The following is a 27,422-nucleotide window of genomic DNA, read 5'->3' as shown; positions in this document are numbered from 1 at the left end:
ATTATCTTCTTTTCCTCACCTCTCCCACCCCGTTTTACTCTAAATATCTAGAAGAAAGTCCCATTCATAGACACCCGCAACGCTTTCAACATTTCCAGATCATGTCTCCAGTTGATACTTGCCTCACAGCACTCATCTGCAAAGCATGAAGGCACACAATATATCCTTGTTCAAAGAATAAACTTTATTCGCTTTCCCATTTCCCCTCCCCGTGTCCTTGTTGGAAAAGGGTGTGTGGCTTTGTGTAAAAAATAATTCCATTTAGCAGCAGCCACAGCAAAAGAGGGACCGTAAGACTGGTGAGTCCAGGAGCTAAAGGCTTCCATTAGGCAAAGAAGGAGAGAAATGGGGCCAGCTAAATGCACGTGGGCAATGAGGGAGGGAGGGATAGGACAACACATCCACCAAGGAAGAGTTCTGTATGGCACTGTGACAAGATGAGACACTTTCGCATTTGCGCCTGGAGAGAGCTGCAGTTGGGGGTGCTGCCTGCAGCCCAGGCACCTACTGCATGTGGCATAGAAAAGGGGGGAGCCAGAGAACTGGACAGACCCCAGAACACCCAACGCAAAGCTTTTTCCAAAGTGGTTAAACTTGAAGCAAAGAAAGATTCTGGTGAACCCTTTCGAGCTATCCAGCTTTGACAGCAATAGATATGCCAATAAAAGTAGTCAAAAGGGTTTTGGGTTGTTGTTTTTAAAGGGACAGATTCAGCGTTGAACTTCTGCTTGCAGAAACCAGAACCCCCAATCGGACATTGATTCAGGAACACAAAGTTGCTCTTTTGTAAGGGATCCGGCCCCAAGAGCTGTCCTGTAGTGCAATTTTATTTCAGGCCATCATCTTAACTCGGCAAATCCAGAGAGAGCTGATGGGAAGAGTCCCCTGAAGTCAACAATGGCTGGACAGGGGGACATGTTTGAGGACTTGCTGAAACAGGACAAGCCTTCTTTCCGTACAGCTCCACCCGGGAGTGCAACAACCACAACATGATGTGAAAAAAATGGCAGATACCCTCCTGCGAATATGAAGGGCATCGCTTTATTCTTGGTTCCTGTTGGTTGAAAGAGAAGCCCTGAATGCCTGAGGTTGCTTAAACACTGGCCTCTGGATTTTTGTATTCGCTGCTTCTCTCCTCTTCTGTGATGTTGGAGAAGCCCAGCTTGGAGAGGCCTTCCTCACTGGGACCATCGTTGTTGAGGTCTGTTGACAGACAGGGGTGCAGCAGATGGTCCCAGTACAAGCTGAGAGTCGACTGGTCCTGGTTTTCCATCTCCCGCTGTTCATACATCTCCCGTGCGCTAATCACTGGCGTCTGGACTTCAAAGGTCTTCTCAAAGCGGGTGTAATCTACACGGAAGGCGCCTTTCTCCAACGTCATGCAAGGCTCAAAGCGGTGGCCCCACAGGATCTCGTCCTCCACATAGGAGGTCCGGGCTTGACACGTCATTCCTGGGGGAAAGGGAATGTTATTGGGCAGTAGGAAATGTGGAAGACACCATACAGTCCTATTGGATTCAATGGGACTTACTCCTGGGGAAGCATGTATAGCATCGCAGATTAAGTTATACATCTAAGTTATGTTGTTTGCAGAAAAAAACATGGAGGACAAAGAGTGGAAATTGAAACATTGGCCTTGTCTGAATTTGGCAACCCCCATATTTTTGTGTAGGGATTGCCACATGGGTCAAGAGTTGTTTTACATTAAGGGGGGTGCAAGAGGGAGAGTGTGGGGTTCAAGTAGAAAAAGGAGGGGAACAAAGGCCCCCAGAAACCTGGAACTGGCTTTGTGACTTAGAGTGTTGCATGAAATGAGGACTTTGGGGTTGTTTCTGTAAGACACATGTGCCCAACTACAGTCATACCTTGGTTCTCAAACTTAATCCATTCCGGAAGTCTGTTTGACTTCTGAAACCGTTCGAAAACCAAGGTGCGGCTTCCGATTGGCTGCAGGAGCTTCCTGCACTCAAGCGGAAGCCGCGTCGGATGTTCGGCTTTCAAAAAACGTTCGAAAACAGGAACACTTACTTCTGCGTTTTCTGCGTTCCGGAGCCGATTTCTTCATCAACTAAGCTGTTTGAGAACCAAGGTATGATTGTGTCTTGAACTTCCCACATTTAGGAATGTGGGATATAGCTCTTTTATTTCATCAGGTCATTGGTCTATCCAGCTCAATACTGTCCACTGAGACTGACAAAGGGCCTCTGTAATTTCAAACAGGTCTCCCAGCCCTATCAAAGATTTTGGAGATTGAACATAAGACCTCCCTCTCTCTTCTGTACAGCCATGAACTCAACCCACCAAAGTTAACAAGCTGCCTCATGTTGACAGGACAACTTATCCCAGGAAATAAGGAGCTGAGTCAAGACACCTGACCTTGCCAGGCATTGATGATGCTGTTCCATCTATCGCTCTCAGGGTGATCAAGTGATGTGCTGCAGCGAGCAAAACCCGCCAGGAACTGACCTCAGGCATTTCTACATTTCTCTCTTTGAAGTTTGTGTTACAGGCCGTGCTTTTCTTCTAGAAAAAAAGGTGCCAGTATTGTGTATCCTTGAGTAACGCCCCCTCCTCAGGGGGGGGGGGGGAGTACTGGTTACAACTACAACTTTTAAAATGTTGGTGCCCATTTTGTTTCACTCCGTGCTACTTTTACTTTTTTATTTTATTGTTTTTACTCTGTTATGCCCATCTGGATGTGTTCAATGTGCATCTTATCTTGGTCTTTTTTTATTATGATGCTCACTGACTGTGATAAATATTGGATTGGATTTGACTCTTCCATAGGAAGTGGTCTTATACCAGGTCAAACTCTGCTCATTTTGCCCATTCTGGTTTTCTGTGGTGGTCCAGGGTCTCAAGTGGTGGCAAAGGGGATTCTTTCCCATCACCTGACCCCTTTAACCAGAGATGCTGGGGACTGAACCCAGGACCTTCTGCATGCAAAGAGAATGGGGCCCTAACAGCATCTTCCACTGTGCCTTCGGTCCACCTAGATCAGTGTTTTCTGACTGGTACCTGTCCTCCAGGATTCCTAGGAGAGGATGCTTCCCATCTATTATCTGACCCTTTTCACTGGCCACATAAGGAATTGAAACTGGGGCTTTCTGCAGGCAAAGCATCTGTTCTGCCTCTCAGCTATGATCACTTCACTCACTTCTACTTGTTTTGACCTCCAATTTGCTTTTTGAACAGAGGCTAAGTGGTTGTCATATCAGGGTATCCAATTGCACAAACAAGATGCTAGTCACCAGGAATATCGGCTTCATAGAATCAGAACTGGGAGGAATCTCATTCTGTGCCAGGGCAGTGATATCTGTCATATTCCGTGTTGGTTCCAATCAACTCCTGCTCCCGTTCCACCACCGTATGGGCTTCTGCTAAAACCTACGTTGTTTGTTTCACTATCTGCTGTGACTAAGACCAATTTCGGTGCATTTCAATGGAAGGGGAATGCCAAAAAACAATTCAGAAAACAACAAATTTGTGTAACATTTGTAGATTTTAAAAATCACAATAGTGTGTACTGCTTATATTTACATGCTTTCCCTTCCTCATGTCGGTCAAATGTTCAAATAATGGCAATTTCTGCTCCCATTTCTGTTACTGATTGAATTATCTGATCTTATTCTGTGCACGTATTATAGGGGGAGAAGGGTAGGGGACCCTCTTAAGGGGAAAACCAGTCCCACCTCGACTCTCCCCAATTTTAGCCTATAATGTTCCACACACGGTAACCAGAATTCTTTGGGGGACACAGCGTGTTTTAAATGCATGGTACGGAAGCCAGTGTACAAAATTCACAAAACTGTCTCAGTTCATGTTCTGACTTCAAGGGACAATATTTATACGTGAACAGAATTTGAGCACCCAAGCAAGTGATTTGGGGGCTCAGATGCTGGCCTGAAAAAGCAGCCCCATTTATCAGGCCATGCTGCCCAAGTTGTGGCATTCTCTCCCCAGCAAGGAGACCTACCAGACTCCAAACTCTTAAATTCCACCAGGAAAACGGTGAAGACACTACAAGGCAGGCTTGAAGAGGGGATGATATGAAAAGAGCTTTTGCTGGAACATGGCCAGCTGTTTAATAAGCTCTTTTATGTGGATTCAAGTTGTTATTTTTAACCCCCATTAGATGCTTTCAGTTGTTCATGTTGGTGGCTTTTTGTTTTGTTTTTTTAAGCAGGGAATTCAATAATGCTTTTTAAAAAAGGAATTGTCCAAACTGCTGCTCCCTCTTCCAACAATTTTGCCAGTATGTGAGAAAGGGCACTTCTAGGATTTTGCTATTTTGAGGTGGGATTCAGTCACAGACCAGCAAATTCAGGCTTTGCAATTAAAGTATCGTTTCGCTCAATAGGACGCACTGGACCATAGGACGCACCTTGTTTTAGAGGGGAAGAACAAGAAAAAAAAATCTCCCCCTCTCTGCTCAGGGCCCCTTCGGTGAAGCAACAGGAGAAACGGAGCCCCTTCCATTTCTCCTCCTGCTTCGCTGAAGGGGCGCAGTGCAGCTCTCCCTCTCTGCTGAAGCCGGGAGAGTCTTGCTCTCCCGGCTTCAAGCAAAAGGAACCGAAGCCTTCAGAGCGCAGCACGAGTTCCCGCTGCGCTCCGGAGGCTTCAGGGTCCTTTTGCTGAAGCCAGGAGAGTCGGTGTGCACCGACCCCTCTCGCTCTCCAGGCTTCAGCGAAAGCAACGCGAAGCCTCCGGAGCACAGAGGGAGTGCTCCCTCTGTGCTTCGGAGGCTTCGTGTTGCTATCGCTGAAGCTAAGGAGCCTGCATTCGGTCCATAGGACGCACACACATTTCCCCTTAATTTTTGGAGGTGAAAAAGTGCGTCCTATAGAGCGAAAAATACGGTAGTTCTGGAGTTCTTGCACAACAAACTCACTTCCCCTGCCCCAGCAGACAGTTTGTGATCTTTGGGGATCATGCCTGGTTGATGCAGTACTTTATAACCTTCCCACGAACAAATCAGAATGAATGCTCAATAAGTGGTCGATGTCATCTAACCTCCCCACAAACTTTGTGCAAACTAATCATGTTGAGTGCTTAATAAGCAGGCCCTCTGGAAATGACAAGACAGAGAGGAATGACCACCAGATGGCATAGGACACAGCCATCCTGCATTGCAAATAATTATGTTTTGATTTGATTTGTCTCTGTGATGTTTATTCTGTGTGCATTTCATTAGGGCTGCCATATATCCAGAATTTCCCGGATATGTCCATGATTCGGACACTGAAAATAGCTTCCAGAATTTTCAGAAATCAGACAAAATGTCCAGGAAAATCCAGGCATATTGCAGTTCATATTGGAAGTGTTGCTTTTTTGACCAGTGTCCTTAAAAATACAGTGGTACCTTGGTTCCCGGGTGGTTTGGCTCCCGAATAAATCAGCTCCCAAACGCAGCAAACCCGGAAGTAAATGTTCTGGTTTGCGAATGTTTTTCGGAAGCCGAAAGTCCGATGCAGCTTCTGCTTGAGTTGAGGAAGCTCCTGCAGCCAATCAGAAGCCACGCCTTGGTTTTCAAATAGTTTCAGGAGTCGAACGGACCCCTGGAATGGATTAAGTTCGAGAACCAAGGTACCACTGTAGGTGCACAACTTTTGTGTCCAGATTTTCACTTTTTGAAATATGGCAACCCTAATTTAATAAACGTTCACATTTCTTTCACTTGAGAGTGCGGATTCCACTTTAAAAACAAATGAACAAAAAATCCTAATTGATATGCTCAGAGATGGCAGTGCTTATACATGCATTTGCACACATAAATTACTGGCTGAATTAAATATGCTAGTGTGTTGTGTTGCATAATGCTCCCTCCCTCCACCCGCAAATAAATGTTACTTTTGTTTAACAGCAATTCCTTTGTTCTTGAATTGCTTATAAACTACTCTGATTATGTCTCTCAGCTTGGTTACCTGAGCACAAAGTGATGGTGCTCACATTTAAATTCCTCCATGTTGTTGAACCCAGGGAAGGAGGAAGCACACCCACATCAGCCTGTCCAAAGACTGATTTTCTTCTGAGTTGCTTCTCTGGAAACTCCAGCCATACGACTTAAATTGGCTGGAGACTGAGGAGAAGCCCTTTTCAGTTGTGGTCCTCCATTTATGGAATTTTCTTCCTGGGAATGTTTGCCTGGCACCAGTACTGATTGCCTAGAGATGTCAGGTTAAACATCTTTTTAAAAAAACTACCAGATTTTTAACCTTTGATGAATTTTGACTGAGATGGTTTTGATTACAGTGGTACCTCGGGTTAAGAACTTAATTCGTTCTGGAGGTCGGTTCTTAACCTGAAACCGTTCTTAACCTGAGGTACCACTTTAGCTAATGGGGCCTCCCACTGTCTCTGCACGATTTCTGTTCTCATCCTGAAGCAAAGTTCTTAACACGAGGTACTATTTTGGGGTTAGCGGAGTCTGTAACCTGAAGCGTCTGTTACCCGAGGTACCACTGTATATATTGTAAATGACCCACATTTTTTTTCCTAACTGAAAGATGACATATGAACCTACCCGGTCCCTGAGATCATCTTCTGAGGCCCTTCTTTGTGTGCCCCCTCCTCGAGAGGTCTGGAAGGTGGCAACACGAGAACAGGCCTTCTCTGCATTGGCTCCCCTTCTATAGAATGCTCTCCTCAGGGAAGTTTGCCTGGCGCCTTCATTATACACCTTTAGGTGCCAGGCAAAAATGTTCCTTTTTAACCAGGCCTTTGGTTGATCCGATTTATATCCTATGCCCTTTTAAAATGTGTTTTTTTTTTTGGGGGGGGGGGGTTATTAGGTTGCTATTTTTATTTTTACTAGGTATTTTGTAGTATTAGATCATGATTTTGTTCTGTGAACTGCCCTGAGACCCCTGGGTATAGGGAGTTATATAAATTCAATAAATAATAATAAAAAAGAAAGAAAAAAGTATTTCTTCCAACTTGCTTGATTATCACCAGCCCATGCTGCCTGGGGATGATGGGGCTTGGGAATCCAAAACATCTGAAGGGCATGAGGTTGCAGAAAGATTGGGACAGACATTTGAAGCCTTCAAGGTGCCGACAAGGTGCCCCATGATATTCTTGTAAAGAAGCTGGTAAAATGCAGTCTTGACTATGCTACCACTCAGTGGATTTGTAACTGGCTGACTGACCGAACCCAAAGGGTGCTCATCAATGGTTCCTCTTCATCCTGGAGAAGAGTGACTAGTGGGGTGCCACAGGGTTCTGTCTTGGGCCCGGTCTTATTCAACATCTTTATCAATGACTTGGATGATGGACTCAAGGGCATCCTGATCAAAATTGCAGATGACACCAAACTGGGAGGGGTGGCTAACACCCCAGAGGACAGGATCACACTTCAAAACGACCTTGACAGATTAGAGAACTGGGCCAAAACAAACAAGATGAACTTTAACAGGGAGAAATGTAAAGTATTACACTTGGGCAAAAAAAAATGAGAGGCACAAATACAAGATGGGTGACACCTGGCTTTAGAGCAGTACATGTGAAAAGGATCTAGGAGTCTTGGTTGACCACAAACTTGACATGAGCCAACAGTGTGACGCGGCAGCTAAAAAAGCCAATGCAATTCTGGGCTGCATCAATAGGAGTATAGCATCTAGATCAAGGGAAGTAATAGTGCCACTGTATTCTGCTCTGGTCGGACCTCACCTGGAGTACTGTGTCCAGTTCTGGGCACCACAGTTCAAGAAGGACACTGACAAACTGGAACGTGTCCAGAGGAGGGCAACCAAAATGGTCAAAGGCCTGGAAACGATGCCTTATGAGGAATGGCTAAGGGAGCTGGGCATGTTTAGCCTGGAGAAGAGGAGGTTAAGGGGTGATATGATAGCCATGTTCAAATATATAAAAGGATGCCATATAGAGGAGGGAGATAGGTTGTTTTCTGCTGCTCCAGAGAAGCGGACACGGAGCAATGGATCCAAACTACAAGAAAGAAGATTCCACCTAAACATTAGGAAGAACTTCCTGACAGTAAGAGCTGTTCGACAGTGGAATTTGCTGCCAAGGAGTGTGGTGGAGTCTCCTTCTTTGGAGGTCTTTAAGCAGAGGCTTGACAACCATATGTCAGGAGTGCTCTGATGGTATTTCCTGCTTGGCAGGGGGTTGGACTCGATGGCCCTTGTGGTCTATTCCAACTCTATGATTCTATGATTCTATGAAGCATGCTATGTACAGAACAGGAGAATGAGGCGAGTGTAAGTAACAAGAAAGGTGTGCGGAGACACATGTATTCTGGCTCTCCTATAGATCCCAGGACCCTCTACTCTCCTGAGAAAGAAGAGATGAGGTGGTTTCTGGCCGCGCCAATGAGTTAATGGTGGATGTTCTTTGTAGCCCTCCAGCAGCTACGGAGAAATTCAGGCAAGGGAAAGAGAGGAGATGAGGCATAAACCATGGGTAGGCAAACTAAGGACCGGGGGCCGGATCCGGCCCAATTGCCTTCTAAATCTGGCCCACGGACAGTCCGGGAATCAGCGTGTTTTTACGTGAGAAAACTGTCAGAGAAACTAAACACACCAAATCAGTCCCTACTACAAAAGGTTTTTCTATCCTACCCCACCTCCCTACAAATATGCAAGACTCCACCACCCTAAAGAATCAATGGCTGAAAATCTCCAAGGGTGCCCAAAATCCAAGAATCAGCCAATGCCCTAAATATCCTTTCCTGGAATGTAGCCGGTTGGTCTAGATGTTTATCTCAATCTACAGATATTCCATTCTATAGCCAAAACTTTAACATCATCGCCCTTCAAGAGACATGGGCGGCGGAAACTCCAGTACATGAGTAGAATGTGTCCTTTGATTTAAAATGCATCTCTGGGTTATTTGTGGGGCCTGCCTGGTGTTTTTACATGAGTAGAATGTGTGCTTTTATTTAAAATGCATCTCTGGGTTATTTGTGGGGCATAGGAATTGGTTCATATCCCCCCCCCAAAAAAAAATATAGTCCGGCCCCTCACAAGGTCTGAGGGACAGTGGACCGGCCCCTGCTGCAAAAGTTTGCTGACCCCTGGCATAAACCCTCTCAATGCCCCTCAGTGGGGAGTTCATTGCACCCCGCAGTGTCACGCAATCCTGTGTCTGCCAACTTGAAAGGCAGAATGGGAGCGATCTGGGAGTGTGCCCCTTGCCATGGACGAGCCATCGTTACTGGCATGATTTGTGGAAGGTTCCTCCTCAATCTGGATAATTGACATTAATCAAGAGGTGCTCTCGAAGTATCATATGCTAATAAGCTGCAATCAATCAGCCACCGAAAGAACCGGGACTGGTTTTCTGAAGGTATTTGAATGTTTTCTTAAGCTTGAGAATCCTTACAACAGCCTGAAAGGGAAGGGGGGGAGGAGCTTTGTGCTTTCTTGTGGTTTTTTAATGGTCTTTTTTTCCCCTTGTCCTCTGCTACAATGAAGAGACGTGTGTAGTTGCTAATTTGTTTGACACTTCAAAAAAGAGGGAGGGAGGCTTTTGATTTATGTTCTACAAGGAATTTAATAAGGTTTTGCTCTGCCCCCCCCCCCGACTGAAGTTGAAAGGACTTTAATTATGATACAGCTGGACAGGGTTGTTGCTGGAGAAATGCAGTGAGGGGAAAGAGAAAAATGACCCACAGCTGGATAAATGCTGAAATGAGGTTGAATCATTCTTTCACCTCTGGTGGACGTGCCCAAGGATTAAGGCTTTCTGGGAAATGATTTATAATGAAATGAAAAAGGTATTTAAATATACCTTCCTGAAGAAATCAGAGGCCTTTCTCCTGGGCATGGTCGGTCAGCTGGTGTCAAAGAAAGACAGAACTTTTTTTATGTATGCCACAACAGCAGCAAGAATACTCATCGCGAAGTATTGGAAGACAGAAGATCTACCCACCGTGGAAGAATGGCAGATGAAGGTTATAGACTATATGGGACTGGCAGAAATGACCGGCAGAATCCGAGACCAGGGAAAAGAGTCGGCGGAAGAAGATTGGAAGAAATTTAAGGACTATCTTAAGAAATATTGTAAAATCATGGAATGTTAGAACGATGTTGATTCAGAAATTAAGTGGTTTTCAGCTGTAATGATTAGGTAAATAAGAAAAGAAAGGTCAAAAATTAAATAGAAATTAGGGGAGGGATTTGCTGATTTGAATTAATTAGAGATCAGAATACAGAAAGGGGAGGCATGAGGAGGTCGGGAAAATAGGTTTTATGAATATAAGGGATTGAAATTATACTTGTTGTAGTGTGTATTTTGTATGTATGTATTTTTGTTTTTTCTGTTTTTTCTGTTTTTTCTATTTTATACAAGTCTTTAAAAAACCTTAATAAATATCTTTTAAAAAAAAATGAAATGAGGTTGAATCTTAGGAAAGACATTGCTGTGTATTGTGTGCTGAGAAAGAACTCCAGAGGGGAATTTAATGGTGGATGTCTGGAAGGTTCACTCCGTGAGATATCTATGGCTACCATTTGCATGTCAGCTTGATAACAGTGGAATGATATGGAATGTGACCTTGTGCCACTCAGATAAACACTGCAAAGGATTGAATGGCGAGAGAAAGAACTGAACTCTTTCAACATTCCAAGTCTGGAATAAAATTGTACATGAAGGGCTACACACTTGAAATTTATTACAGTGGTACCTCAGGTTAAGTACTTAATTCGTTCCGGAGGTCTGTTCTTAACCTGAAACTGTTCTTAACCTGAAGCACTACTTTAGCAAATGGGGCCTCCTCCTGCTGCTGCTGCGTTCTCATCCCGAAGCAAAGTTCTTAACCTGAGGTACTATTTCTGGGTTAGCGGAGTGTGTAACCTGAAGCGTCTGTAACCTGAAGCGTATGTAACCCAAGGTACCACTGTATATATTTACAAGATGAAACTGAGGTGCTGTTTTGTAAGGTGAAAAAGCAGACAGCTGGAAGAATGGTTTGATGGCCAGTGAAGGATGTCAACTGGAGACTAAATAAGAAATGAAGCTGCTATGGGGGGGGGGGGGGAATCTTGGTCATATGATTGCAACGAGAGCAGGGAACTTGATTTTAAGAAATTGTATTACAGCAATTTGGTTTGATCTGTAATAATTTGGAAAATCAATAAAAATATTTTTTTATAAAGAAAAGAAGAAGAAAAGAAAGAAGAGGTGAGGTAGGGCTAGCAATTAGAACTGCATGGATCATTTCTCCAAAGCTCACTCATGCTGAGTTTGTAGGGTCACCCAAACAGGTCTCCAGAATATGTCCCCTTCTTTGATGTTCTACTCTACAGTCCACCCACCTGTGGCTTCCACAATGCCTTCAAGAATGATGATGATTTCAAACTGTTCCTTCTTCAGTGTTTCCGCGGACATCTCCCAGAAGGGGCTGACCTCATTGATGACATGACAAATTATCTGTGGCTCCACCAGGAACAGTCGGTCCTCCCCCGTATCATAGCCCAGGTTCAGTTCTGACTGCTCCAGTGGGATGAACTCCCCCTCTTTTGTTTGCCTGGACTTGATTAGCTTGGCTCTTATTTTTGCATCTACCATGTGACTGTCCCGGAGATCTCCGATTCGGAACATGAGGCAGAGCTTCTCATCCCGGTGGGAGATGACACACTTCTTGCTGAATATTAAGGTCTGGGCACGCTTCTTGGGTCTGGAGATCTTGACAAACATGCAGCCCACCATGAGGGCATCAATCATAGAACCAATGATGGACTGGGCCATTAGCAAGATGACCCCTTCTGAGCAATTGGCCGTCACAATCCGAGATCCGTAGCCAATTGTCCGCTGACTTTCTACAGAGAACAGTAAGGCAGAGATGAAGTTATCAATGTTCTCGATGCAAGCCTTCCACTCGGGGTCACCTATGTGGTTGACATCATCTCGGACCCAGGCATCAAAGTAATATATGATGCCAAAGACCACCCAGGTGATGATGTAGCACATGCTGAAGACAAAGAGGAACCAGCGGTACTTGAGATCCACAATGGTGGTAAAGATATCTGAGAGGAACCTCTTCTTTTCCTGAATGTTGCCCAGGTTCACCTGGCACTTGCCCACCTTGGTGACGTAGCGCTGCCGCTGCTGCTTGTTCCCCCAGCCAAACTGCCGGTCATCGTCTATGAGTTTACAGCGCCGGCTCTGGCCTTTGTCCGAGGAGGGCACGGAAATGATGCTACGGGTTGGGGTTTTGTTCCGCGACGAGTTGATGATGTTGGGCGCACTGAAAGCATGCTGGGGATAAAGCCGGGCATTGAGGTCCCGCAACAGAGAAGGTGGTGGCGGGTCAGTCCTGGAGGACCGGTGGTATCTGGGCAACTCATCTGTATCGATTGAGACTCTGGGACGATGCTTGATAGGCACAACCTGCTCCACCGTGCTGAGCCTCCGCTGGAGAAGGACTGTCCTGTCATTGGGGATGTTTGAGCTGCAGGGTACCGACACGTAGTTGCATGTCAGGGCACTTTTCTTGGTGGCTGCAGTTTCCGTTTGCTGGGGGCTCCTGTCTAAAGGACCCATTGAAACAGCTATCATTTCAGGCTGGAAAAGAAAACAAACTTATTAAGCTCTCCAACTCTGTCTTCCAAAATAGTGAGTCGTTAGTTAAGGCTTGATCATGGAAGCTCTTCACTGAAGCACAACCCCATATTGGAAGCTGAAGGACACCCCCCCCCCCCCCAAAGAAGATAAGGACAGAAACTTGGAAGCTGTCTTATATCACGTTTGTCTCTTGGTCCATCTAGCTCAGCATTGCCAACAATGGCTGGCAGTGGCTTTTTGTGGTTTCAGGCAGAGGACATTCCCAGTCCTACCTGAAGATCAAACTTGGGATGCTCTGCTGGCAAAGCACATGTTCTACCACTGAGCTGCAGCCCTCCCCCTAACATTATTTTGTTTGGCAAGGATGTATTTCTCCTATTGCTACTTTTCTAGAGAAAGAGGTGCTGGAACTCGCCATGAACGCCTCCCTTGTTCTCTTATAATGGCAGTGGCACCTACCAGAGAGGTGATGGAACTGAATTTCAGTGAATTCCTGCCCTGCAAACATTCTGAAATCCCTTCTAGAAATTGTCAACTGGTCACCAGGGCAACTGGATCTGTCCCACCATTTATTTATTTATTCATTTATTAAATTTGTAACCCAGGATGGCAAACAACACGAGATAAAGCACCTTAAAAACAATTCCTGTATAGATTCAGACTGGGGAAAATATCTGAAAAAGCTTGTTGGAAGAGGGAGATCTTCAGTAGGTGCCAAAAAGACATCAGAGACAGCACATGTTCAGATGGAATTGCTCTATCCAAGTTTTGTTCAAGGTAAGACAATTCACTCAAACTTAAGAGAAGGAAGCAGTATTCAAGTCAAGCATTTATTGTTGAAATTAGGGGTGGCCCACCTTTTAAAGTAAGGGGCCTGTATTCTCCTGTCCCCAGCCAACCCTCCAGGGCCCACATGCCCACATCCTTAAATTATTATTTTTTTGGACAAAGTAATAATCATAAATAAATAAGAATAAAAACATGCACCCCACCACCAAGACCATTCCATTGTAACTATCCAACCTCCCAAAATTTCAACACCTCTTACGGTCATTTGACCCCTTTCCATATTAACAGTACAAATTCTACAAACACCCTCCATATCTCCTCAAAATCATTTCTCCTGCATATTCCCCATCTTACCTTAATGACACATGTTCATTTATCATTAATAGCTATTTCCCACACCTCTTTGTATCATTCTTCCATTTTATATTCTGCTTGCCCCTTCCACTTCCTAGCTATCATAATTCGTGCAGCTGTCAATAAATTTGTGAGCAAGTCCTTCATCGTGTGTGAACTTTCCACCCCATCGTAAACTGATGCCCACGTCCTTGTATATACACAAGCAAGCTTTCCCCTGAGGAATTCTGGAAACTGTAGCTTGTTAAGGGAGAGTTGTGAGAAGACCCTCTGCTCCCCTCAGAGAGGTGCGATTCCCTGAGTGTTTCAACCAGCAAGGGAGCTCTGGGTCCCCCAGCCACGTACCTTCTGAGGAAAGGTCCCATATTGGCTTGTTTCTGTGGGGGGCCGAGGCAGGTAAGCCAACATGTGCTTGGCAATTGGAGCCTTCGCTGGGGGGATGGAGTTTCTGCGGCTTCGCGACTCTTCAGACTTCAGCCTCCAGTCGCCAGTGTTGTTGCGGACACAGAGCCCGTTGTCTGGCTGCAACTCCATGCTGCTGCTAGCCAGGGGCAAAACCATCATTTGTTTCAGGCCAAGGTGGGGGCCTAACCCAGGGCCTTACGCTTCCTCCGGTGAAGGATCCTTCCATAGGAAAAGAGAGAGAGAGAGAGCAAAGTCAGAAGGAAGAAAATAAAAGGAGAAATCTAGAGGAGAAAACAAGAGAAAAGGGAAAGAAAGAAAACCAAAGCAAGACAGAGTAAAATGAAAGAACTTCCTGCTCTCTGCAGCTACATATGGTATTCTTTAAGGTCCAACCATTCTACCTTCTATAAACCAGTATTTTTTCGATCGTCAAATCCAGATATTACAAGCTCATTTTCTCTTTCACACCAAAAGTCCATAAGAAATTGCCCATTTTAGATGAAGCAGCTGTTTTAGTATATTATAAAAAATATTCTTTGTAATGGGTATGTAATTCTGTATATCTTTGAATGAATAAGTATCAATAAATAAAATTTTAAAAAAGAAAGAGACAGAAAGAGAAAGAGCAGGGGAAATCCCTGGATAATCACTCTCAAGTCATTTCGTGTATACAGTGGGGTAGGAGAGCTGGGAAAAAAAATATATCTGGCAACCTATGAGCCCCTTTGGTTTCAAAGAGCACCCGGGTAGACGAATCTAAAAAGTCTGGGACACAAAATTTTGCTGGCCCCTGCTAGCTACGGTGGCTCATTTACCAGACGTAATGTATTTAGCATTAACTTTGGAAGTGTGTACTTGATTTTGATCAAACTAAGCCTCCTAAAGCATCAGGAAGTTTAGTTTGCTCTGAATCAAGTAGACACTTCCAGAGTTAACTCTAAATACATTATTTCTGGTAAATGAGCCACTATAGCTGCTAGAGGGCCATGAAAATCTGTGTCACGGGCTTTTTAGACTCATCTGCCCATGTACTATTTGAAACCAAAGGGGTGCATTGGTTGCCAGATGTGAAATATATTGACATTATTTTCAGCTCTCCTACCCCACCAATAGGGAGGGGTCACAGCTCAGCGGAAGAGCACTGGTTTTGCATGCAAAAGGCACAATGTTCAATCATCAGCATCAGCAGGCAGCGTTGGGAATGTCCCCCATCTGAAACCCTGGACAGCCACTGATACTGGGCAGTACTGAGCTAGGTGGTGGACCCATGGTCTGACTCAGTAGAAAGCAGCTTCCTATGTTCATTCCTCTGGGTGGTGCTGCGGTCTAAACCACTGAGTCTCTTGGGCCCACCGATCAGAATGTCGGCAGTTCAAATCTGTGTGACAGTGGTGAGCTCTGTCCCAGCTCCTGCCAATTCAGCAGTTCGAAAGCACACCAGTGCAAGTAGATAAATAGGTACCACTGCAGCAGGAAGGTAAACGGTGTTTCCGTGCACTCTGGCTTCCATCATGGTGTCCCATTGCACCAGAAGCAGTTTACTTATGCTGGCCAGATGACTCAGAAAGCTGTCTGTGGAAATATGCCGGCTCCCTTGGCCTGAAAGTGAGATGAGTGCCACATCCCCACAGTTGCCTTTGACTGGACTTAACCATCCAGGGGTCCTTTACCATTTACCGTACCTGTGAGGGACAATCTATCCACCTGTGTCTTGTATCCCTTGAGGTTCTAAATGGCCTCAGCCCAATATACCTGAAGGAGCGTCTCCACCCCCACTGTTCCGCCCGGACACTGAGGTCCAGCTCCGAGGGTCTTCTGGTGGTTCCCTCACTGCGAGAAGTGAGGTTACAGAGAATCGGGTAGAGGGCCTTCTCGGTGGTGGCGCCTGCCCTGTGGAATGCCCTCTCATCAGATGTCAAGGATCAGCTATCTGACTTTTAGATGATATCCGAAGGCAGCCCTGTTTAGGGAAGTTTTTAATATTTGATGTTTTATTCTGTTTTTAATCTGTTGGGAGCCGCCCAGAGTGTCTGGGGAAACCCAGCCAGATGGGCAGGGTATAAATAAGAAATTATTATTATTATTAGCTCTCACGAGATTCTCTCGGACAACCTTCCATACCCAGACCAGTTCAAAACCTCATTCTTCAGAGTATTATGTAAGCTGCACAGAGGAGATTCCCAGTTACAACATGATTACGAGAGTTGAACTGGCTTCCTGGGTCAGGAAGGGGCTCCTCCCAAGCGAATCCGCAGGAGAAATATGCAAGCTTTCCATTTTTACCCGCCTTTGCTCAGAATACACCTGATTTAGGCTGTGGTCCTCTTAAGCACCAGATCCTATTAGAGTCTGGCAAAGGTCATTTCAAAAGGTTAGCTGGGCTGCCCTGTTTGTGAGCGAGCACCAGAGGCCTCTGTCCTCAAAGCAAGAGATATATCAGTCCCCAAAACGTCTATCCAAACAGACACTTTCTTAAAGATAGGGAAGGGGGGAATTAGATTCAGTTTGCATTGAAAAGTGAATTTCCTTAATTCACGCTTTCCAAAACAATTTGCGAACAACAACACAGCCATCTTTTGAAATCTACGCTTCTCTGAATTTTCCGATGCATACAATATTGTGTGCACTAAAGTGTGCCCAAAAGGGCATTTATGAGGGAAAATATTAGGGGAAATTACTTTACAAAAACGTGCATATTAGGAGAAATTTGCACTAAAAGGCTAATGAATTTTCAAGAGGATTTAAAAATACCCACCCACAAATTGATGTTAGAATGAATTTTAGAAACGGGGAGTCACAGATTCACCCACCCCTACCTCAACGCTCCGAGGTTTCGTAATCCCAGATTGTTATGTTTGGATTATTAAAGCCTCCCATGTTTCACAGATGGAGGTAGCAGGATTGCAGCAGCACCTCGGGGAAAGAGAGGGCTACTCCGCACTGTAATCCTGATGAAAATCCTGCTGCCACTGCTTCTAACTGCATTGGGAGAGAAGCCTTCATTAAAAGCATGGGAAGCTTCCTCGTGCTGAGTTAGGCCAATGGCATATCTTGCTTAGCATTGCCTTTGCCCTGAGTGGCAGCAGATCTCCAAGGTTTCAGATAGGAAAGGTTCCCAGTCCAACTTTATGCCTTGCCATTGGCTTTGCAGCCTCTGAGCACATACCACAGTACAACTAACACCCTCTTGCAATCAAGGGCAGAGCAACTGGGGTTCTCCCGATGCTGGATTTATGCACAAGCTAAATAAACTACAGTTTGGAACCTCAGGTTATGCAGGGCCTCTAAATACAAACAAGTTACTAAATGTAAAGGTATTTCATATGCAAATTTGAACTGATTTTATAATGAACTGATTTTATAATGTTATATCATTTTACTGTTGTTAGCTGCTCTGAGCCCGGCTTCAGCTGGGGAGGGTGGGATATAATTTTTTTTAAAAAAATAAATAAATACAGATGTACCTTGGAAGTCAAACAGAATCCATTCCAGAAGTCCGTTCAACTTCCAAAACATTCAGGAACCAAGGCACGGCTTCCGATTGGCTGCAAGAAGCTCCTGCAGCCAATCGGAAGCTGCGGAAGTCACATCGGACGTTCGTAAACCAGAACAATCACTTCCAGTATTCGATTGTTCGGGAGCCAAAACGTTTGACTCCCAAGACGTTTGAAAACCAAGGTACGACTGTAGGCTTATTGCAAGATACATGTTTTAGTTTGATGGTTAGCTTTTAGTTGCATCCTTGCCTATGTACTGGCATACATGCAAATAGAAAAGTTTGTTGCTTCTTTTAGAATAAGGCACCTTTCATTTTTATTTTGGCAATGCTCTAGGGCAGGCATAGGCAAACTCAGCCCTCCAGATGTTTTGAGGCTACAATTCCCATCACCTCTGACCACTGGTCCTGTTAGCTAGAGATGATGGGAGTTGTAGTCCCAAAACATCTGGAAGGCCGAGTTTGCCTACGCCTGCTCTAGGGCCTTTTAAACTTGATGTAATTTAGGGGATCAGCACATCTTAAAGCAGCCTGGGGCAGGCCACCCATCCTTCTGGGAATCTTCTCTGCAATTATGGATCTTCTCATTAAAGAAAAACCTCTGACAAGCTACCAGGAAACCTTCAAGTTTCCATGGAAACAGTTTGAAAATTTATTTTTCTAGCTTTTCATTAAGATATAATCAAGGCACACACATCAAAAAGAACAAAATGATAAATCTACAAGTGTTTTAAACTGTAAAATGGGTCTGCTCCAACTCAGCTAAAATTGGATATATAAGAATCTGACACTGGCTGTATGGGTCAATTATTAAACATATATGCATTTCATAGAATTGTAGAGATAGAAGGGACCCCAAGGTTCAATGCCCTGCCATTGGTTCAGGTCCTATCCTCCAGAGCTGGAGAAAACAAGCATGCGCCCTCCTCCATGTGACAGCCCTTAAGATATTTGATGATGGCTATCATATCTCCTCTCAACCGCCTCTTTTCCAGGCTAAACACACCCAGCTCTCTCAACCACCCCTTACAGGACTTGGTTTCCAGACCTTTCAGCATTCTCCATACATGATCCAGTTTGTCAGGGTCCTTTCTGAAAACTGGTGCCCACATTGGCCTGAGCAGTGCAGAATAGAGCAGAACTTCCTTATGCTTCCTGTCATCTGGACACTAGGGCTGATTGATATATCATCCAAAACCGGTTTGAAATCCAGATCGTGATATCGGTTTCATAAGTTTTGACCTGGTAATATATCATGAATCGTGTGTGTGTGTGTGCACTATGCAAAAATCACAAAATGGGAAAAACCGTAAAGCCAGTCAATGCCTCAACATATTTCAGACATCGTGATATATCAGTATATTGTGATGTTTAGCTGGTGATGTATCGCAATATTGAAAAGCAGATATCTCCCAGCTCTGTCGGACACTATAACTGTGTTAGGACAGCCTAAGATTGCGGTAGCCTTTAAAACAGCTGTATCATGTGCCTCACCAGTGTTCAGCTTATGCTATTCTAAAAGCAATATACAGTGGTACCTCGGGTTACAGATGCTTCAGGTTACAGACGCTTCAGGTTACAGACTCTGCTAACCCAGAAATAGTACCTCGGGTTAAGAACTTTGCTTCAGGATGAGAACAGAAATCATGCAGCAGCACGGCGGCAGCAGGAAGCCCCATTAGCTAAAGTGGTGCTTCAGGTTAAGAACAGTTTCAGGTTAAGAACGGACCTCCAGAACCGAATTAAGTTCTTAACCCGAGGTACCACTGTACAGCATATATGCTAAAGGGAGGATTCAGCTAAGTTGTTTCATGTGTGGAACAAGGTCCACTCATGCTACAATTTCCCCTTCTCATCCTGCACCTTCTAAATTTGAACTGGGGGATTGAGGGGAAACCCAGAACAGGTTTAGGGGGCACACACAGGGAGGAGAGGGAGGAATAACAGCACTGTAGTGTTGGAAGGGACATCAAAGATCATACGCCCAATGCAGGAATTGCAGCTATAGAATCCCTGACAGATGCTAATTGGAAAAGCTTGCAAATACCAGATAGGCTTAGGATTTAAATATGTAATGTGATAAATCAATATGTTGAAATTTAGATTAGGAAAGTAAGAAAGATGTTAAGTGATTAAGTTAATTTTATGAGAATATAGGTTTTGGAAAACTGTTAAAATGATATACACTGAAATTCAAGCAGGGGGATATGAGGAAGTCACTTAACAATGTTAATAAGATTAGTCTTAATAAGGTTATGATTTTTGTTTGTTTGTTTGTTTGTTTGTTTATTGGTGTGTTCAAAAATTTGTGGAAAACCAATAAAAAAAATTTGATTAAAAAAAAAGAAAGAATCCCTGACAGATGACCATCCAAACGCTGTTTAAAAACCTCCAGTGAAGGAGAATCCACCTGATTCTGAGGAAATCCATTCCACCGTCAAACAGCTTTTACCATCAGAAAGTTCTTCCTAATATTTACTCAGAATCGCCTTTATTTCAGTTTGAATCCTCTGGAGCAGCAGAAAACAAGCTTACTCTATCCTCTACATGACAGGCCTTCGGGTACTTGAGATGGCCATCCTATCACCTCACAGTCTTCTCTCATTGCATGAGTGTACCTTATTTCTTGTCCACACTTAGCACGACATTGAATTCCATCCTAAAGGTGATGGTAATGATGATGATTATATATGGCAGAGGTAACCAACGTGGTGCCCAGCAATTGTTGATGCACTTCAGCTCCCAGTAATAGGCCCTGATGGGGGGGGGACCCTTGACCATTAGGTCCAGTCGTGGCCGACTCTGGGGTTGTGGCGCTTATCTTGCTTTATTGGCCGAGGGAGCCGGTGTACAGCTTCCGGGTCATGTGGCCAGCATGACTAAGCCGCTTCTGGCAAACCAGAGCAGCACACGGAAACGCCGTTTACCTTCCTGCTGGAGCAGTACCTATTTATCTACTTGCACTTTGACGTGCTTTCAAACTGCTAGGTTGGCAGGAGCAGGGACCGAGCGACGGGAGCTCACCCCGTCACGGGGATTCGAACCGCCGATCTTCTGATCAGCAAGTCCTAGGCTCTGTGGTTTAACCCACAGTGCCACCCGCGTCCCCATAGGCCCTGATGAATGAGGACAAATGTATTCCATAGTGTCTCCTGATGGGGAGTGGACAGGGAAAACCAGGAATTCTAGGAACACAAGGCTGGAATTTGGGGGATATGCATGTTAATGGCACAATCCAAAATTACTTGTGTACATTGGGTGTGTCCAGCCATGTCTGAAACAGCTATGGTCGCTTTTCTCCATGGGTTCATGTGACAGTAGCTGGGACCAGTCACAGTTCCTCATTCCAAGGTTTAGAAATTACATGGACCCTTCAAATATTAAGAAGTACAAAGCAAGCGCTTTAGAGTGCATTTTGAGTCCAAATGAGCTAGAAGCAGCAAAGGCTGCCATTTGCATCTCAGTCTTCAGAAGACATCCATGAAGATTTGAAAAAGTGCAGGCTAAGAAAGACAGAGATGCAAGATCTTTGTTTGAAGTGACCTTCAAAACCAGGGATCTGCCACTCGGGCTGGCAAGAGGGATGGATGATATGTCAATTCCATTTTTCCAATCTTAAATTAGGTTCTCCACATTTCTGCAGCAATTTGAGATCCCTTTAAAATCCGCATGAAAATTCATCAGCATTGTAGTGTGAATTTCTCCTAAGGAACACACCCTAGCATGCAATGGTGACTAATATACACCTATTTGCAAGCAATTTCCCCCTAAGGCAATGCATTTTTTGTATGTCACTTGCTCTAATATATGCATTTTTTTGTACACATTGGCTTGCGTCCAATACTCATTCTATTCAGAGTAAACCCATTAAAGTTAATGGATGCATCTAACTTAGATCTCAATGGATCTACTCTTAGTAGAACTTAGCTGATACAGCCTAATGTTTGGGTGGGAAATTGCATAGCAAAATGCAAAGGTTAGCTTTCTTTCAATTCAAGAAGTGCAAACTTGATAGTTTCTCGTTAAACATGCACAAAACCAAATTTCTCCCCCATTCCTATTGACTGCTCTGCAAGAAATGCTTGAACCCATACCATTGCCAAAACTGCAAAAGAAAAAAAAGGGGGGACCCACCAGGGAATCTATACTGCAGATGGGCATTAGTTTTTTTTATCTTCTCTCCCAAGAACATTTGGTGAGGGTGCTAAGAATGATCCATTAGAAGAGCTCTTACTACCCACAACATATATAATCCACAGAGGTAATCTGCATGCCTCTCTGTGGAAAGAGGATGCCTGTATTTGCACAGACCCCCACAGGGCAACCCTAATGCTCCCAGCTGGAACTAGCTGGGGCAAAAGAGGACGAAAGCTAAGCAGTCTAAAGTCTAGCGAGAAAAACAGCCTTTCCTTTAGCTGGTCATTTGCTGTGATTTGCCTTCCCATCACGCCCCTGTCCATGCCAGATGGCAAGTGGTGGCAGGTTAGAGGTTGGGTTTGACCGCTGTGGTGAGGGATCTCCCGTCTCAGTCACTGGTGTGTCAAAATAATGGGTTTACAGCCAAGTCCAGTTGCACATCCATGTTTGGTTAGGGTGTGGGGGCTGACAGTGTAATAGCAGATGGCTAAGCCAATTATGTGACATAATAGCATTGCCCAGGCTGAAGAGGCAGCAAGCATCTCTTAGCCCTTCCCTCCAGGTTCAAAGCAGTCTGAGCAGGTGCCAGGTGGGAGGAGGAGGAGGAGGTTGGATGGGCGAAGCCTGAGAACCTTCTGCCCCGTGATCCTGGCAGCATTTCACAACACTTAGTCAGGGAACTGGTTTCATCCAGCATTCATGCAAATAGATGCACTTTCACGTACATATTTGCACAATTTCTTCAGCATGCTGGTCCTGTGCTTCACTCCCCCTCCTTTTCAGGTGAGAATTTTCTTGCTGGGAAATTTTTAAACCCTACAATTCAGCAAGTGTTCGCATTGTGCAAGAGTGGAAAACTGCGACAGAAAGCCAACTAGTTCGAATTAAGGGACAATATACACATTGATCCTTCATGAGAATTGGGTGCTGGACTAGATGAGCTTTTGGGTATGATCCAAAACAGCATAAGCACTGCTGCCAGGCAAGAGATCCACTCCCCAACGTCACCAAAGTCCTCATCTCACTCTCACCTGTATCTCTTGTCCCACAAAATGCACATTTTATTTGCCCTTCATACTTTACATCAGTCCCTCCCCTAAGCAGGTCACCTTCTCAAAGCTCTGATGGCTAATTCTTGCAAGGGTGACCTCTTCCAACTACTAGCTTCTGCTGAGAAAACATCAGCCACCCACTGTGGGCCATTAGCAAGCAATTTCCCAATCAAAGGAATGACTGGCTAGCAACCATGATGGATTCTTTAGAGCAAATCTGGGGAACCTGCAGCTCTCCATATCTTGCTGTACTACAACTCCCATCATCCCCGATAAACTGGCTATCCTGGGGGGAGTTGGCCACATATTTCTGACCCTTTACAAGTGATCTACTTCTAATACATCTCATTCTAGATGCTCAAAATACATGCCAGAGGTTCAAAGTACCCACAGGCACACCTGTCCAAGCCACCTTTCTGTTCCTTCCTGATCAGGTGTATGTGAAAAGACATCCGGAGGCACGGCAGTTGGGAAAGGGAACACAGTGGTTCAGTGGCCCAGTTGTGAAACTGGGGAATTGGAATGGTCTGGGGAATTGTATGGGGGAATCGCTCAACTGAAGAACCTGTGCTTTGCTCAAGGAAGGCTTCCAGTTAGATACACCATGTCTCCACCTAAAAGAGTATTGGACTCCAATGGACCAGTTGCCTGTCTCAGTCAACATAAGGCAGCTGCCTATGTTCGTATGAACAGGACTTCATGGCCCAAGAGTGTGGCATCACAGCTATTTGTATTGGTTCTCCCCTCCACGCTCCGACATCAGTTGGAACATCAGTTTGGAACACTCAAACAACAGGACCTTAGGGATGTTGAGTCTTGTCAAGGAAGAAGTCTGAAGCAGAGGATAAAGGCGATACATTTAGAGCAGCGGCTGGGAAACATCTGTAGATCTCCAGATGTTGGACCCCAACATGACTGCCAATTAGCTACTGGGCTAAGTCCAAGGTGCTGGTTTTGGTTTATAGAGTCCTATACACCTTGGGGCCAAGATACAGGTATATATGGGTTCTCTTCACCAGCAAAGATCTCGGTTCTGGCACCTTTCTGTACATTCATCCTGAGAATGAACTAAATGTGTTCTTGGAATTAAACATGCTTGGACACAGCTCTAAGAAGAACCAGGATTATAGCAGCTGGGGAGGGGGGATGTAACCCTTTCCTCCCCTGCTACCACCCTGAGCAAAATCCTTCTTCTGAAGATGTTCTCTGCATGAGGGAGGGGGATTTTCCTCTTTGCACCTCCCAAAGCAAATGCCAATTTCAGAAGAGAGATTTTCATCAGAACTATGGCAGGGCAGGAAAGAATGACATATATTCTTCACGGCAGTTATGACGCCAAGAATTATCACACGCATATGCACAGCCAGCTAATACTATTTGCATTTAGAAAAAGAAAAGAAAAGAAATATGCATGTTAAATGCAAGCACATTAATGTCAAGTTTAGACCCTGAAGATGCCCATTGGAGTGAGGGGGGCATCATGGAACTGGGACAGAGACCAAAAACATTGGGTGGCATTAGGCAAGCCCTTCCCTGTCAGCCTACCCTACCCTGCAGGGTTACTGGGAGGGCCAAATGGAGCAAGCCCATTCATGCACTCCTTGACAAAGTCCTTGAAGGGACAGAAAATGCCAAGTGACATTGATGATCATACTGAGGTGTGGATTTTAAGGCAAGCATGTGTAAAAAGGTAAGAAACCAAAGGTAAGTCTGACAGTCAAACCAGACAAGGCAAGGAGCGCCTTGATTGAAACTACAATGTCTTACATTTTAGCAAGTATGTCTGTGGAGACAGAGGGGGGATTCTCAAGCACCATTTTGCCCCACTGCCATTTTCCTAATGAAAATCTCTACGAATACACACAGGTTCCATGGCCCCATAAGGATTAAAACTAGCAGAGGGTGGTCCATTAAGGAAAATGGGGCACTTCGCCACCAACCTCTGTCTGCCTCAGCGAGCCCCCACCTGCCTGCCTTCTTACTTTATTATGATTATTATTACACTTATATTCCACCTTTCATCCAAGGAGCTCAATGTGGCTTACATAATTCTCCCCGTTTTATTCCTATTATTATTATTATTACTTCTACTATTATATCCCTAGCAGGATTCAAGGTGGCTTGCAGATAAAAATGGGAACCACTAAAATAAAATGTAGAATTCATACTATATACATATATAAAATCTGTATAAAAGCATACAAATGATTACAATGAAATCAGCATGGCCCCAGTCCTTTCAATAAAGCAGTCAATCCCCCCAAAGCCTGTTGGAACAAGAAAGTATTCACATGCCGGCATAAGGACAACAAAGAGGGAGCCTGTCTAGATTCTCCAAGGACACAATGGAAATGTAAAAGATTTGGATCATCATAAAAGATGCAGGAGGAAGTGATTAATAATAGGACACACAAAGGGGAGGATGGAAGTCCAGGATGTTTATGTTTGATATATCATATCTCTGTAAAAATTTAATTTGAAGAACCAAATAAATAATTTTTTAAAAAGAGGTCATAACCTGCACTTTGAATTGTGCTGGGAAACAGCCAGTGGAGCTGTTGCAGCAAAGGAGTCACATGCTCACTATAACCAGCTCTGGTTAACAATCTGGCCGCAGTTATTTGAGCCGTTTGAAGTTTCTGAGCTATTTTCAAAGGCAGTCCCCATGCAGAGCATGCTACAGTAATCCAAATGGGATCTAACTAAGGCATGTGCCACTGTGGCCAAATCAGACATCTCAAGAAACTGGCACAACTGGTGCACTAGATTTAACTGAGCAAATGCAATTCTGGCCACCACAGAGACCTGAGCATCCATACTCAGGGCTGAGCCCAAGAGCATGCCTAAACCGTGAACCTGTGTCTTCAGGAGGAGTATTAACCCATCCAGCACAGCAGTGGCGTAGCGTGGGTTGTCAGCACCCAGGGCAAGGCAAGTAATTTGCGCCCCCTAACCCGTGGATTTGCGCCCCCTAACCCGTGGATTTGCGCCCCCTAACCTGTGAATTTGCCCTAACCCCAGATGTTGCGCCCGGTGCGGCTGGCCCCCCCTGCACCCCCCACGCTACGCCACTGCAGCACAGACTCAATCCCTCTTCACTGCTTTAAAGTTAAAGGTAAAGGTAAAGGGACGCCTGACAATTAAGTCCAGTCGTGAACGACTTTGGGGTTGTGGCGCTCATCTCGCTTTACGGGCCGAGGGAGCCAGCGTTTGTCCACTTCCACAGACAGTTTTTCTGGGTCATGTGGCCAGCATGACTAAGCCGCTTCTGGCAAACCAGAGCAGTGCACGGAAACACCGTTTACCTTCCCACCGGAGTGGTACCTATTTATCTACTTGCACTTTGATATGCTTGCGAACTGCTAGGTTGGCAGGAGCTGGGACCGAACAACGGGAGCTCAGCCTGTCACGGGGATATGAACCGCTGACCTTTCGATCGGCAAGGCCAAGCGGCACAGTGGTTTAAGCCACAGCGCCAGCCGCGTCCCTTCCTCCATCTGACCAAGGGCATCCCTGCGTTGTCTTATTTTGTCTGTCTGGATAATGATGCTGCTGCTGATTATACTACCCTTCACTCGAAGATCTCAGGGCAGTTGACAAAATAAAAACACAGCATCAAAGCACAAAATAAATTGGTAAAACAAAGCAAAACAATACTCTCCACGCTCTCCCACAAACACATATAAAAGGGTATAGGATGTTAGCCAAAGCCTGGTTGAAAAGGAACATTTTCACCTGGCGCCTAAAGGTGTACAGTGGTACCTCGGGTTAAGTACTTAATTCATTCCAGAGGTCTGTTCTTAACCTGAAACTGTTCTTAACCTGAAGCACCACTTTAGCTAATGGGGCCTCCTGCTGCCGCCGCGCCGCCGGAGCACGATTTCTGTTCTCATCCTGAAGCAAAGTTCTTAACCCGAGGTACTATTTCTGGGTTAGCAGAGTCTGTAACCTGAAGCGTATGTAACCTGAGGTACCACTGTATAATGAAGGTGCCAGACAAAACTCCCTGGGGAGAGCACTCCACAAATGGGGAACTGCGGCAGAAAAGGCCCATTCTCGTGCTGCCACCCTCCGGACCTCTTGTGGAGGAGGCACAGACACTGACAGACAGAGACAGCTTCCTTGGATTCAGGTAGAATGGAGAAATAAAGCTGGGTGTCGTCAGCATACTGGAAACCTCAAAACTCCGGACAACTTCTCCCAGTGGTTTCACGAAAGTGTTAAATAGCATATGAGGTAGCTTAGGCTGAGGCAGACAGTGATTGATCTAAAGTCCCCCAATGTGAGCCTCGTGGCTAAGTGGGGATTTGAACTCCAGTCTCCCAGGTCCTAGTCCAGCACTCTAAACACACTGGCAACCAGTCAAGGGGTGGCTTTGCCAGTCATTAGCTCAGGCCCCAAAGACAGCTGGTCTCCCTGCCTTCTGCCCCACCAGTTTTACTGATCACCGGCTACCACTGATAAAAAGCCTATCTGTGCACACAGGCTGTGTATGTCTGACTTAGCTTACCCCATCTGCCTTTTGCAGATCTCGGCGGCTCACAAGGAAATCCTCCTTGGTCCAGACAGAAGTCGATGGAGGAAGGATTCCCCTCCCCCCTCACCACTCACAGAATATACCATGTGCCTAGGCTGCTCATGCAAGCATAGCCCCTCCAAAACAAGAA

General features: G+C 45.1%; 1 protein-coding gene across 1 annotated transcript; it reads right to left on the bottom strand.

Moving 5' to 3' along the window:
* Positions 1-695: 695 nt before the first annotated feature.
* LOC114585890 (G protein-activated inward rectifier potassium channel 4-like) lies at positions 696-27,422 on the bottom strand. Its single transcript, XM_028708766.2, has 4 exons — positions 27,266-27,422; positions 14,011-14,289; positions 11,274-12,522; positions 696-1,452 (listed from the first exon to the last, which is right to left on the bottom strand). The coding sequence occupies exons 2-4, from the start codon at positions 14,227-14,229 to the stop codon at positions 1,094-1,096; spliced, it is 1,827 nt and encodes a 608-aa protein (XP_028564599.2). The 5' UTR covers positions 14,230-14,289; positions 27,266-27,422; the 3' UTR covers positions 696-1,093.

The sequence above is a fragment of the Podarcis muralis genome, chromosome 15 (assembly GCF_964188315.1).
Source record: "Podarcis muralis chromosome 15, rPodMur119.hap1.1, whole genome shotgun sequence".
In the NCBI taxonomy this organism is placed as follows: Eukaryota; Metazoa; Chordata; class Lepidosauria; order Squamata; family Lacertidae; genus Podarcis; species Podarcis muralis.
Note: the sequence above shows the minus strand (reverse complement) of the source record. Positions and strands in the feature narration are given on the sequence as shown.